Consider the following 15,170-nt stretch of genomic DNA (forward strand, 5'->3'; position numbering starts at 1 on the left):
TGTTACATTGAATAAGCATGCTTTCCTGACTGTTGTGCCAGCCAACTCTTATTCATTGAGGTTTGTTTGTACTTTCAGAAAAAAATATACATGGGCCAATAGATGTAGTGCATATTTACATGAAGGTTATATGTCCTACTGTTGCAGGAAGGCGGACCCCTTCCAGGGCCCGAAACTGGGCTCTTGTCTAACAATCGGAAATGAATTGTCCGAGGAGACACATGTGCTGACCAAGCAAGAGATTTTATTGGGAAAGGGTGCCCGGGTGGAGAGCAGTAGGATAAGGGGACCCAGGAGAACAGCTCTGCCACATGGCTTGCAGTCTTGGGTTTTATGGTGATGGGATTAGTTTCTGGGTTGTCTTTGGCCAATCATTCTGGCTCAGGGTCCTTCCTGATGGTGCACGCCTTGTTTAGCCAAGATGGATGCCAGAGAGGATTCTGGGAGGTGGTCAGAGTACATGTGGTGTCTCCTTTTGACCTTTCCCGAACTCTTCCGGTTGGAGGTGGCTTATTAGTTCCATGTTCCTTACCAGGACCTCATGCAAATGGTTACTATGGTGCCTGGCCAGGGTGGGCAGTTTCAGTCAGTGTGCTTCCCCTAACACTACCATAAATCTCTGCACTGTTGTGTCCTTCAGTATAAACATATGTACACTTATTTAGTTTATTTACATGATTACTTAGAGGTAGGGTCTTTAAATAATATCTACTGAGAAATGATCATTGAGAATTCCCAGGTGCTCCAGTGGTTAGAACTCTGTGCTCTCACTGCTGTGGCCCTGGTTCAATCCCTGGTTGGAAAACTAGGATCCCACAAGCTGCGTGGTGACGCCAAAAAAATAAAAGATCATTAATTTGATCCTTATCTGCCCTTGCGGTATGTGTCTACTGTGAGCAGTTTTATTAGCTTTTATTTGGCAAGTGATGAAAGAAGAATGAGTAGAAACCAAAGTGAACACCATGCATGAAACACATTCACATATTCAAATAAATATTATTCATAAATGGCCTGCTGATTTCAAGCAAAATAGAGCTTCAATCAGTTAATATTTTTATAAATCATTCTTTTCAATCTCATTTTCATTAAAGTTTTGCTGATTTTTGAAATATACATTTGGCATGTCATAACAAAGAGAAATATTCTTCTTTACTAAACTATGTTCTTCCATCTAATAATGTAAGTAAACATGCATAATTGCCAAATATATCCTTTTAGACTGACAGTGTAGACTTAAGTGAGAACATGTATTGCAATGGGAAAGTGCTGAAGCAGTTTTTGTTTTGTCTTGTAATGTGTGACAATCAGCAGTGGTTTGGTGATAATTCGCAGAATCTTTTTAAGGCCTACAGAGTGTCTAGGGGCTCTGTTTAAAGATCAACATGAAGCAGCTGCAGATGTTGGTCAGGGGCTAAGAAGTGAGGGACTCCCTCTGCTGCAGAGAGTCCAATTTTAGTCTCCTAGTCTTTGATGAGCTTTGACTGCTTCAAGGAGTTTCCTAAAGAGAAGGTGAGGGAGGTGACAATAGAGAGAGACCCTCATTACAAAATAGACCCTGATTACAAACTCGACCCCAGTTGAACTTTTTATGAAGTCTTTATTAAATTTGTTGCTATATTGTTTCTGTTTTATGTTCCTGTTTTTGGCCACAAGGCAGATGGGATCTTAGCTCCCTCACCAGGGATCAAACCTGCAACCCCTGCACTGGAAGGTGAAGTCTTAATCCCTGGACCACCGGGGAAGTCCCCCTGATTGAGCTTTGAGTGGGTTTAACTTTATGCCTGTTCTCTTGAACCACCGAATGTGTTACTGTGCTGTTGTTGTTCAGTCACTCAGTCATGTCCAGCTCTTTGTGACGCCATGGGCTGTAGCAGGCCAGACTCCTCTGTCTATGAGATTTCCCAAGCAAAATACTGCTATTTCCTTCTCCAGGGAATCTTCCCAACCCAGGGATCAGATGCTCTCCTGCACTGGCAGGTGGATTCTTTACCACTGAGCAGCCATCCACCTTTTAAAAACAAAGTAACTTCATATTTTCCATAAGTTAGCTTGGGTAACACCTCTCTAGAGTGTACTTTGAAAACCAGGTGGCTCTTTATCAAACCTTATACCTCTTATGGGATATGAATTTGCCCTTTGAAAGGAGCCTGAAGGAAAAAAAAATGTTCAGGTCACATAAGCTATGATGGGAAAAGCAACATTCTTCTAGTTATAAACAAAGAGACCTCGTCTTTCTTCTCCTGGTTGGGCTCAAAGCTGGTTCCTTTAGGTGGCCTCTTTCAGTCCCTTTATCTCTTCAAACACTAGTTCTCGAAGAGTTTCTCATCTTGAGTCAGAGCAGAATCCTGTCCATAGTTTAGGTTCCTGGGGGAAAGTAGAGGAGAGTCAGAGGAGAGGGATGAATACTGGGCACTAGCTTCCCCTTACTTGGACATGTCATTTGTGTAAACCTCGTGGAAATAGCTAAAAGAAGAGAAATCATCTGGCTTGTTAGAATCTTGAGTTGAAAATTAGAAAGAGTAACAAGTTGTTGTTTTTTAAGTCTGAGGCAGAATGGTATTCCTCTGATCAGGAACTCTTACCACGCTTAGATGGTTGTTTAGTCTTTGACCCTAAATTCAAGTTTTAAGGAGATCTTAAATTTGGGTCTCAGGATTTTTCAGTTCAAGTCACTAATTTTGACATGCCATATGGCCACTGATTTTCATTGCTTTTTGGGGTATATCAGCCACTTAATCAACCTTCTGCAAATGATGGTTAAAGTTAAAAGTCTTTTTAATTTTAGATTTTGCTTAGGGATACATCTTTTTTTGGTGGCACACGGTGTGTTTTCTGCATCCATTTCTCTCTCACCAGACTTGAAACAAAGACAACAGGGAAGGAAGGTAGAGGAGGCTGATTGTCATTCTTCTTCATGGCTGGAGAAAAGTAATGTCTGTCTTCTTCATGTTTCTTCTGAGGCTTTTATGAAGTGAGAAGGAACAGTGCAATTTGAGGCTGGTGATTCTGAGCAGTTCCAGGCACTTGTGGAAGAGTCAGATTTTCTCTTGTTCCCACACCCCCTTGTTCTGCGTCATTCCCTGAAGGGAGCCAATTGCACTCTTCTCTGTTGTTCTTATTCTGTTGTCTGGCTTATTAGAGCCTTCCAGAAGAAAACTTAAATGACTTGCATGAACTTATATATAAGATTCTCTCCTGGAATGCAGAAAGATATTTTATTTCCAGAGTAATTTACTTGTGGCTCCTCCCAAAATAGATGAATAAGAAGAATTCTTTTTTTTTCCATTTATTTTTATTAGTTGGAAGCAGAACAGAATTTTGGACTCTGTGGGAGAAGGCGAGGGTGGGATGTTTCAAGAGAACAGCATTGAAACATGTATATTATCTAGGGTGAAACAGATCACCAGCCCAGGTTGGATGCATGAGACAAGTGCTCAGGGTTGGTGCACTGGGAAGACCCAGAGGGATCGGGTAGAGAGGGAGGTGGGAGGGGGGATCAGGATGGGGAATACATGTAAGAAGAATTCTTTAAATTAAAATAATTTTATTATGGCACGGGTCACAATAGGTTTCAGGTCATCCTGACCTTGCAGTTAATAATGAGGTTCTGTGACACACAGGTGAGAGAATTAGGGGCCAGCTGATGCAGACTCAAAGGTGATCTCTACACGGAGAGAGAAGCCTTTGGTTCAGTTCAGTCGCTCAGTTGTGTCTGCCTCTATGCAACCCCATGGACTGCAGCACATCAGGATTCCCTGTCCATCACCAACTCCTGGTGTTTGCTCAGACTCATGTCCATCGAGCTGGTGATGCCATCCAACCAGCTCATCCTCAGTCATCTCCTCCTCTTGCCTTCAATCTTTCCCAGCATCAGGATCTTTTCCAAGGAGTTCTTCCCATCAGGTGGCCAAAGTATTGGTTTTAGCTTCAGCATCAGTCCTTCCAATGAATATTCAGGACTGATTTCCTTTAGGATGGACTGGTTTGATCTTCTTGCAGTCTGAGGGACTCTCAAGAGTCTTTTCCAACACCACAGTTCAAAAGCGTCAATTATTCAGCCCTAAGAGAAGCCTTAGGCCCCAGTAATTGACATTCTCTTTGCATGTATGGAGATGTTTCATTCACATATGTGAAAAGATTCCAGATCCTTGGAAGACTGTTTTACCAGCAGAGAAAATAGCCTAATCTTTATTCTTCATGCCAATGTGAAGCTATTTAATAGTTTTGCTTTGAGGAACAAACCTGAAAGGTTATGGCTGTGAGCTGTGAATGGTGCCAGTATTCTTGGTCTCTAGAGGAGAGAATTTCAACCCAGGACCTAAGACGACCACTTTTGAGCAATCAGAGCTTTTGTGTAGCAAAGATTTTTTTAACATAACAGGGATAGAGAAAGCTTCAAGTAAAAGGCCCTGGAAGGGCCCAGGAGAGTACCCCTTGCTAGTCTTTAGCAAGGCATTATATACTTGTTAGTGAGCTGCTAATTATAGATAAAAGAAACACCTCAAGGCTGGCTGAGAGAACTGCTCCAGGCTTCTCTCCCATAGCATAGATTCTGAGATAGCATCTGCTCTAGGGAAGCAGTCTCCCACTGAGGTCTGGGTGAGATAAATTGTATCCATAAAGCAGTTGACATTAGTTTTTAAAGAAATGCAGGTTTCTAAGAAAGATACATTGTTTAATTAAGATAGCTTAAGACAGGGTATTCCCTTGAGCAAGATATACTGTTTTGCTGAGCAGATAGTAGCTGGAGGTTTGAAAAAGTTAGTTTCAGATAGTCCCCATAGCAACACAGGATTTGAGAAACCTCCTGCTATGCCAAGGAATATGCCTTTTTGTTTTTTTTGTTTTTTTTATGTTTTTTTATTTTTTTATTTTTATTAGTTGGAGGCTAATTACTTTACAATATTGTAGGGGTTTTTGCCATACATTGATATGAATCAGCCATGGATTTATATGTGTTCCCCATCCCGATACCCCCTCTCACCTTCCTCCCCATCCCGGCCCTCTGGGTCTTCCCAGTGCACCAGCCCTGAGCACTTGTCTCATGCATCCAACCTGGGCTGGCAATCGGTTTCACCCGTCGTAGTATACTTGTTTCAATGCTATTCTCTCATGACATCCTACACTCGCCTTCTCCCACAGAGTCCAAAAATTTGTTCTATACATCAGTATCTCTTTTTCTGTATTGCATATAGGGTTATTGTTACTATTTTTTAAAATTCCATATATATGCGTTAGTATACTGTATTGGTCTTTATTTTCCGGCTTACTTCACTCTGTATAATGGGCTCCAGTTTCATCCATCTCATTAGAACTGATTCAAATGACTTCTTTTTAATGGCTGAGTAATATTCCATTGTGTATATGTACCATAGCTTCCTTATCTATTCATCTGCTGATGGGCATCTAGGTTGCTTCCCTGTCCTGGCAATTATAAACTTCTGCGATAAACATTGGGGTGCACGTCTCTTTCAGATCTGGTTTCCTCAGTGTGTATGCCCAGGAGTGGGATTGATGGGTCATATGGCAGTTCTATTTCCAGTTTTTTAAGGAATCTCCACATTGTTCTCCATAGTGGCTGTACTAGTTTGCATTCCCACCAACAGTGTAAGAGGGTTCCCTTTTCTCCACACCCTCTCCAGCATTTATTGCTTGTAGACTTTTGGATAGCAGCCATCCTGACTAGCATGTAATGGTACCTCATTGTGGTTTTGATTTGCATTTCTCTGATAATGAGTGATGTTGAGCATCTTTTCATGTGTTTGTAAGCCATCTGTACATCTTTGAGAAATGTCTGTTTGTTCTTTGGCCCATTTTTTGATTGGGTTGTTTATTTTTCTGGAATTGAGCTACAGGAGTTGCTTGTATGTTTTTGAGATTAATCCTTTGTCTGTTGCTTCGTTTACTATTATTTTCTCCCATTCTGAAGTCTGTCTTTTCACCTTGCTTATAGTTTCCTTTGTTGTGTAAAAGCTTGTACGTTTCGTTAGGTCCATGTGTTTATTTTTGCTTCTATTTCCAATATTCTGGGAGGTAGGTCATAGAAGATCCTGCAGTGATTTATGTCGGAGAGTGTTTTGTCTATGTTCTCCTCTAGGAGCTTTATAGTTTCTAGTCTTACATTTAGATCTTTAATCCATTTTGAGTTTATTTTTGTGTATGGTGTTAGAAAGTGTTCTAGTTTCATTCTTTTACAAGTGGTTGACCGGTTTTCCCAGCACCACTTGTTAAAGAGGTTGTCTTTTTTCCATTGTATATCCTTGACTCCTTTGTTGAAGATAAGGTGTCCATAGGTTCATGGATTTATCTCTGGGCATTCTATTTTGTTCCATTGATCTATATTTCCATCTTTCTGCCAGAACTATACTGTGTTGATGACTGTGGCTTTGTAGTAGAGCCTGAAGTCAAGCAGGTTGATTCCTCCAGTTCCATTCTTCTTTCTCAAGATTGCTTTGGCTATTCAAGGTTTCTTGTATTTCCATACAAATTGTGAAATTGTTTGTTCTAGTTCTGTAAAGAATACCATTGGTAGCTTGATAGGGATTGCATTGAATCTATAGATTGCTTTGGTTCGTATACTCATTTTCACAATATTGATTCGCCCAATCCACGAACATGGTATATTTCTCCGTCTATTTGTGTCCTCTTTGATTTCTTTCATCAGTGTTTTATAGTTTTCTTTATATAGGTCTTTCATTTCTTTAGGTAGATATACTCCTAAGTATTTTATTCATTTTGTTGCAGTGGTGAATGGTATTGTTTCCTTAATTTCTTTCTGTTTTCTCAGTGTTAGTGTTTAGGAATGCAAGGGATATCTGTGTGTTAATTTTACATGCTGCAACTTTACTATATTCATTGATTAGTTCTAGTAGTTTTCTGGTATAGTCTTTAGGGTTTTCTATGTAGAGGATCATGTCGTCTGCAAACAATGAGAGTTTTGCTTCTTCTTTTCCTATCTGGATTCTTTTATTTCTTTTTCTGCTCTGATTGCTGTTGCCAACACTTCCAAAACTATGTTGAATAGTAGTGGTGAGAGTGGGCACCCTTGTCTTGTTCCTGACTTTAAGGGAAATGCTTTCGATTTTTCACCATTGAGGATAATGTTTGCTGTGGGTTTGTCATATGTAGCTTTTATTATGTTGAGGTATGTTCCTTTTATGCCTGCTTTCTGGAGAGTTTTTATCATAAATGGATGTTGAATTTTGTCAAAGGCTTTTGAGATAATCATATGGTTTTTATCTTTCAATTTGTTAATGTGGTGTATCACATTGATTGATTTGTGGATATTAAAGAATCCTTGCATTCCTGGGATAAAGCCCACTTGGTCATGATGTATGATCTTTTAAATATGTTGTTGGATTCTGTTTGCTAGAATTTTGATAAGGATTTTTGCATCTATGTTCATCAGTGATATTGGCCTGTAGTTTTCTTTTTTGTGGCATCTTTGGTTTTGGTATTAGGGTGATTGTGGCCTCGTAGAATGAGTTTGGAAGTTTGCCTTCTTCTGCAATTTTCTGAAAGTGTTTGAGTAAGATAGGCGTTAGCTCTTCTCTAAATTTTTGGTAAAATTCAGCTGTGAAGACGTCTGGTCCTGGGCTTTTGTTTGCTGGAAGATTTCTGATTACAGTTTAGATCTTCATGCCTGTGATGGGTCTGTTAAGATCTTCTATTTCTTTTTGGTTCTGTTTGGAAAGTTATACTTTTCTAAGAATTTGTCAGTTTCTTCCAAGTTGTCCAATTTATTGGCATAGAGCTGCTGGTAGTCTCTTATGATCCTTCGTATTTCAGAGTTGTCTGTTGTGATCTCTCCATTTTCATTTCTAATTTTGTTGTTTTGGTTCTTCTCCCTTTGTTTCTTGATGAGTCTGGCTAACAGTTTGTCAATTATATTTACCTTTTCAAAAAACCAGCTTTTAGCTTTGTTGATTTTTGCTGTGGTCTCTTTTGTTTCTTTTACATTTATTTCTGCCCTAATTTTTAAGGTTTCTTTCCTTCTCCTAACCCTGGGGTTCTTCATTTTTTCTTTCTCCAGTTGCTTTAGGTGTAGAGTTAGGTTATTTATTTGACTTTTTTCTTGTTTCTTGAGGTAAGCCTGTAGTGCTATGAACCTTCCCCTCAGCACTGCTTTTACAGTGTCCCATAGGTTTTGGGTTGTTGTGTTTTCATTTTCAATCGTTTCTATGCATATTTTGATTTCTTTTTTGAGTTTTTTCTATGATTTGTTGGTTATTCAGAAGCGTGTTATTTAGCCTCCATATGTTGGAATTTTTAATAGTTTTTTTTTTTTTCCTGTAATAGAGATCTAATCTTACTGCATTGTGGTCAGAAAAGATGACTGGAGTGATTTCAATTTTTTTGAATTTACCAAGGCTAGATTTATGGCCCAGGATGTGATCTGTTCTGGAGAAGGTTCTGTGTGCACTTGAGAAAAAGGTGAAATTGATTGTTTTAGGGTGAAATGTCCTATAGGTATCAATTAGGTCTAGCTGGACCATTGTGTCATTTAAAGTTTGTGTTTCCTTGTTAATCTTCTGTTTAGTTGATCTATCCATAGATGTAAGTGGGGTATTAAAAGTTTCCCACTATTATTGTGTTATTGTTAATTTCCCCTTTCATTCTTGTTAGCATTTGCCTTACATATTGTGGTGCTCCTATGTTGGGTGCATATATATTTATAATTGCTATATTTTCTTCTTTGATTGATCCTTTGATCATTATGTAGTGTCCTTCTTTGTCTCTTTTCACAGCCTTTATTTGAAAGTCTATTTTATCTGATATGAGTATTGCAACTCCTGCTTTCTTTTGGTCTCCATTTGCATGAAATATTTTTTTTCCAGCCTTTCACTTTCAGTCTGTGTATGTCCCTTGGTTTGAGGTGGGTCTCTTGTAGATGGCATATATAGGGGTCTTGCTTTTGTATCCATTCAGCCAGTCTTTATCTTTTGGTTGGGGCATTCAACCCATTTACATTTAAGGTAATTTTTGATAAGAATTGTCCCATTGCCATTTGCTTTGTTGTTTTGGGTTCATGTTCATGCAACCTTTCTGTGTTTCCTGTCTAGAGAAGATCCTTTAGCATTTGTTGAAGAGCTGGTTTGGTGATGCTGAATTCTCTCAGCTTTTGCTTGTCTGTAAAGCTTTGAATTCTCCTTCATATCTGAATGATATCCTTGCTGGGTACAGTAATCTGGGTTGTAGGTTATTTTCTTTCATTACTTTAAGTATGTCTTGCCATTCCCTTCTGGCCTGAAGAGTTTCTATTGAAAGATCAGCTGTTATCCTTAATGGGAATCCTCTTGTGTGTTATATGCTGTTTCTCCCTTGCTGCTTTTAATATTTGTTCTTTGTGTTTGATCTTTGTTAATTTGATTAATATGTGTCTTGGGGTGTTTCACCTTGGGTTTATCCTGTTTGGGACTCTCTGGGATTTTTGGACTTGTATTACTATTTCCTTCCCCATTTTAGGGAAGTTTTCAGCTATTATCTCCTCGAGTATTTTCTCATGGCCTTTCTTTTTGTCTTCTTCTGGGACTCCTATGAATGTTGGGGCATTTCCTGTTGTCCCAGAGGTCCCTGAGGTTGTCCTCATTTCTTTTGATTCTTTTTTCTTTTTTCCTCTCTGCTTCATTTATTTCCACCATTTTATCTTCTACCTCACTTATCCTATCCTCTGCCTCCATTATTCTACTGTTGGTTCCCTCCAGAGTGTTTTTGATCTCATTTACTGAATTATTCATTCATCTTTAATTGACCCTTTTTTATTTCTTCTGGGGCCTTGTTAAACATTTCTTGCATTTTCTCAGTCTTTGTCTGCAGGCTATTTATCTGTAACTCTATTTTGTTTTCAAGATTTTGGATCATTTTTATTATCATTATTCTAAATTCTTTTTCATGTAGATTCCCCTTTCTCCTCCTCTTTTGTTTGTCTTGGTGGGCATTTTTCATGTTCCTTTACCTGCTGGATATTTCTCTGCCTTTTCATGTTGGACGATTGGCTTGTCAAGGTTTCCTGGTTAGGGAAGCTTGCGTTGGTGTTCTGGTTGGTGGAGCTGGATTTCTTCTCTCTGGAGTGCAATGGAGTGTCCAGTAGTGAGTTTTGAGATGGGTCTGTGGGTTTGGTGTGACTTTGTGCAGTCTGTATATTGACACTCAGGGCTACATTCCTGCATTGCTGGAGAATTTGCCTGGTTTGTCTTGCTCTGAAACTTATTGACTCTTGGATGGTGGTTGGTTTCAGTGTAGGTATGGAGGCTTTTGGATGATCTCTTATTAATTAATGTTCCCTGTAGTCAAGAGTTCTCTGGTGTTCTCAGGTTTTGGTCTTAAGCCTCTTGCCTCTGGATTTCAGTCTTATTCTTCCAGTAGCCTCAAGACTTCTCCATCCATACAACACTGATAATAAAACTTCTAGGTTAATGGTGAAAGGATTCTCCACAGTGAGGGAAACCCTGAGAGGTTCATAGAGTTACACGAAGAAGAGGAGAGGGAGGAAGGAGATAGAGGTGAGCAGGAGGAGAAAAGGGGGGATTCAAGAGAAGAGAGACAGATCTAGGCAGTACTCTGTTCCCTAAGTGTTCTCTGCAGCCCAGAACACCCACAGAGATTCACAGAATTGGATTGAGAAGCAAAGGGGGAGGGAGGAAATAGAGGTGATCTGGGGGAGAAAAAGGAGAGTCAAAAGGGGGAGAGAGTAATTAAACCAGTAATCCCACTCCTGAGTAAAAATGGGTACTAAAGGTTGGATTCTTAAATGTCCAAAATTGATATCAAATACTGAAAAACAAAGATTAAAAATCTAGAGTAGAGGTTAGACTCTTAAAAATACAATATTAAAAAAAGCCACAAAATAATTTAAGAAATATATATGAAGTTTGCTTTAAAAATAGGGTCCTTTTTTTTTTTGCAAGGTTATAGTGGGTTATAAAAATGAAAATTAATAAGTAATAGAGGAATAATAGAGGACTTTAAAAAAAAGAGAAAAAAATATTTTTTTTCTAATTAAAAAAAATTAATAATAGTAAAAATATATCTAGGAATTTCTCTGGAGCTGTTGTGGGCAATGTGGGTTCGGTATAGTTTCAGATAGCGCTTTGTTCCAGTTTACACTTCTCAATATCTATAGGCCCCTTCCAGTGTAGTTGGTGTTAACTACAGGGATTTTAATCTGTTGTACCTATCCCTTCTAAAGTGGTTCCCTTTGTTTATTTGGCTTCTGTTTGCAGGCCTCTTCAGTGTCTAATTTCTGCCCTGACACAAGTGGGCGGAGGTGGTCTCTTGTTTAGATTCGCTCCTTCAGTCATGCTGTGGGGAGGGAGGGGCACTGCAAACAAATATCACTGGCGTGTGTGGGGACCACTCACAGTGTTCCAGCCACACTGGGTTTGCCCCCACTGATGACATGTGTGCTTTCCCCGTCTACACTGCTCAGGCTCCGGGTTGCTCTACAGGTAGCGGGCCCTGAGATGTGTGCACTTCCCAGGCCTAAGCCGCTCAGGTTCAGGTTTTCAGGTACTCCACAATGGCGCAGACTTCGTTGGGCCTGCGTTTTGTGCTTTCCCAGTTGGAGCAGCTCAGGGAACCAGGAGCTTGACGAGCGCACTCTCCCCGGGTGCAGTGCACCTTATCGCCTCCACAGTTCCAGCCTCAGTTTCCAGGCGTGCTTGTCTGGTGCGCCTTGTGAGCTGATTTCTGGCTGCGACCCTCCCGGCGGATGTCAACCATCCAGAATCTCAGGAAGTCTTTGGTTAGAGACTGGAAGCCTGTTTGCCATTTGGTAGGGGATGCCATCTCTGGGGCTGAGTTTGCCCCTTTCCCCTCCCCCCTGCCTCCTGCCTCCAGCGGGGGATGGGCCGGTCCACAGCCAGCTAGCTCTTCTCTGGTATTCGCTCAGTCCTTTGTTCCTAAGCAATGCTGCCCGCTCCTCTCCATTCAGCCCTCACTTGCTGGTGGCAGATGCGGGAGTCTGGGGGTACTTTTCTGCTGGGAGTTGCTTTTAGGCATGTAATCTGTGGGTTTTATTTATTTTTCCTCCCAGTTAGGTTGCCCTCCAAGATTCGAAAACTTCCCCCAGACCCGCCGGTGAGAGGGTTTCCTCGTGTTTGGAAACTTCCTCTATTAAGACTCCTTTCCCGGGATGTATCTCCGTCCCTAACTCTTTTGTCTCTCTTTTTATCTTTTATATTTTGTCCTACCTCCTTTCGAAGACAATGGGCTGCTTTTTTGGGTGCCTGATGTCCTTTGCTAGCAGTCAGAAGTTGTTTTGTGGAGTTTGCTCAGCATTCAAATGATCTTTCAATGAATTTGTAGGGGAGAAAGTGGTCTCACCATCCTACTCCTCCACCATCTTAGCTCCTCCCTCGGAATGTGCCTTTTTGCCTTCTCCCCATCTTTGGAGACCCTGGCCTCCATACCTGCCTGACTATTAACCCTTTCAAACCTCAACTAATCACGCTCTTGGTATTTCCTAGTATCACACCAGAATTAACAATTTTCCTAGTGCTGTTGTAAAATTTATCAAATAATTATATCCTCATTTTTTTTTATTAAGTAGGTATTACCAGTGAGGCATTGAAAAAAATCAAATCTTCCTTTCTACTCTTCAGGTTTTTCTTAAGGTGACACACCTCAGCACTTTCTTTTGTTAGTGTTTAATGGTCCAGAGGGTATTTTGCAGCAGTTTATACAACTGAAAATTATTTTAGAGATACTGTTTTTGTAAACAGGCATTTTCAACCTTATTATTAAAGATTACAGTGAATTTTGATTTTGTTCATTTTAATTCTGTAAGTACTGGAATAAAATGGATAAAGTTGACTAATAACATTTACTATTTTGGGTTATTTAGGAACCCGTTTTATTCACGGGAACAATGAGGAAAAATCTGGATCCTTTTAATGCACATACAGAAAAGGAACTGTGGAATGTCTTAGAAGAGGTAATTTATTAAATGTCATTATTTTGTTAGTATCAGTATATGTGTGTGTACATTTATAGCACTGCAGGCAATTAAAGGGGAGCTTATGCATGTAACTGACTTTGTTTACCTCCTAGCAGACCATTGATGACCTGTGTATTGATGATGATGAAAAGCAAGAATACAATGCCTCATATTTCCACTGTAGCTTTTCCCCTAGAATCCAAAGCAACTAGACACATTACCTTAACTTTGTGTTGTGTTGTGTTCAGTTCCACAGCCATGTTTGACTCTTTGGGACTTCGTGGACTGCAGCATGCTAGGCCTCCCTGTCCTTCACTATCTTCCAAAGTTTGTCCAAGTTCATGTCCATTGCATCAGTGATGCTGTCCATCCATCTCACCCTCTGATGCCCTCTTCTGCTCTCGATCTTGCCCAGTATCAGGGACTTTTCCAATGAGTTGACTGTTCGCATCAGGTGACCAGAATATTGGAGCTTCATCTTCAGCATCAGTCCTTCCAATGAGTATTCAGGGTTGATTTTCCTTAAGATTGACTGGTTTGATCTCCTTGATGTCCAAGGAGTCTTCTCTAGTACCACAGTTCAGAGGCATCAATTCTTTGGTGCTCTACCTTCTGTGTCCAGCTCTCACAACCATACGTGACCACTGGGAACATCATAGCTTTGACTATAGCAGAGCACTAAACTAGATTTTTAAATTATGGGTTCAAATTCTATTGGTGACCTAGTAAATTAATTACTCTAATTCCCCTGTAATATTCATTTTATTACTCTGGTATTAGGGAACAGTTACTAAGTGAAGATAATAATAGCTTTTCATTATTAACTGAAAGATAAATGAGATCATACTACTAATAGTGTGATGTTTCATAAGTGTTTATAAGGGTGAATTATACAGTTGAAATGTGATAAGAATTATATATTGACTGCTATTTTAATGCTGCACAGTAAATGCAAGTAATAGAACCCTGGAGCTTTAGCAAAATTTCTACAGTTTTAAGTTTATTTCTAGAAGATGTTTTATCTATCTAGTGTCCCTTTGGACAACTTCTTTGAATCTCCTCACTATTTTATGAAATGGATTTTGAGTGTTAAGATGTTGTTGGTTGGTATATTTTAATATAAGTTATTTTGTGTATTTGCCCCAGTTTTGTAAATTGATTCTAAGCTACTTACGGCAGAAAATATATCTCAGCCTCTCAACTATAGACAGATTTTAAACCCTCATAGGACTTAGCTCAGTCTTCTGCTTTTAAAAAGTAAGCACTTAATAAATACTTAATGTTTGATTGATCTCTTCAGTTCATAGAAGCATGGCTTATTTCTCTCAAAACAAAAATGTTTTTGTTTTTTTCCCACAAATCCCAATGACACAGTGTTGTTGTTTTGAATTGATACTTTTTGTCATTTAGTGTCACCCTTTCAGTGGTAGCTCTCAAATTTGTAATACACAGATGAATTTGACTGTGAGCAAGCCAGCTTGAAGGCCTGACAATCTCCTGCCAATATTTCTGGTTTTTGAAGGATGTTAGCACTGAGTCTTCACACAGCCACCCTGCTTTCTAGCAGCTGTGAGGATTTTATGCTCTTAAATCATGTCGATTGCTTCACCTTCTTCTTGAGAAGCAGTAGACCTCTGATTTCATTTAAGTCAGTGAGTCTTTCTACAATGAAATTCTAGAAGAGAAGAGATAGAGCAGTTAACCACCAAATATAAAGACATATGGGAGGATCCACTTCTAGTGAACTCAGATGAAAGATTTAATGATGAGATTAGTACACACCTTTCAAAAAACTAGAAGTATTGGTAACTTATTTTCCAATTTGTTTCCAAGCTTGAGATCTCTCTTCACAGATCCTCCAGTAGTAAAATTACTATTGAATTTTAGAACACATTGTTCCAGTGAAGAAACTTTAATTGTGAGATAAATCCTTTGAAAAGCCATCTTAGAACTTGGCTCTAACTTATATTTAATTTATCTCTAGGAGCCAAAATCAAAATAAAATGTAGTATCCTCTAAATTCTAATAATGATGAAGTGCTGGAAGTGGTAGACAATACTAACATCCACCTTTATATAAAGTACATTTGGAAATTTCTGTAAATAGAAATAAACATGAGTTTATTTCACAAAGTGAAGTGTGTGGTTTCCATATGCCACTTCCAGAAGTGGTCCTGTTACTTTAGTGCTATCTCTTAGGGAGGAATCATCCCATCATTGTATTTCTCTAGGAA

At 39.4% G+C, this 15,170-nt stretch overlaps 1 protein-coding gene across 1 annotated transcript in view; it reads left to right on the forward strand.

Moving 5' to 3' along the window:
- LOC110127204 (ATP-binding cassette sub-family C member 4-like) overlaps positions 1-15,170 on the forward strand; it is a 209,737-nt gene that overhangs the window by 153,287 nt on the left and 41,280 nt on the right. The window contains 1 exon segment of the mRNA XM_020877316.2: positions 12,845-12,934. Within this exon segment, the coding sequence (XP_020732975.2) occupies positions 12,845-12,934 (90 nt within the window).

This window comes from Odocoileus virginianus, chromosome 8 (assembly GCF_023699985.2).
Source record: "Odocoileus virginianus isolate 20LAN1187 ecotype Illinois chromosome 8, Ovbor_1.2, whole genome shotgun sequence".
In the NCBI taxonomy this organism is placed as follows: domain Eukaryota; kingdom Metazoa; phylum Chordata; class Mammalia; order Artiodactyla; family Cervidae; genus Odocoileus; species Odocoileus virginianus.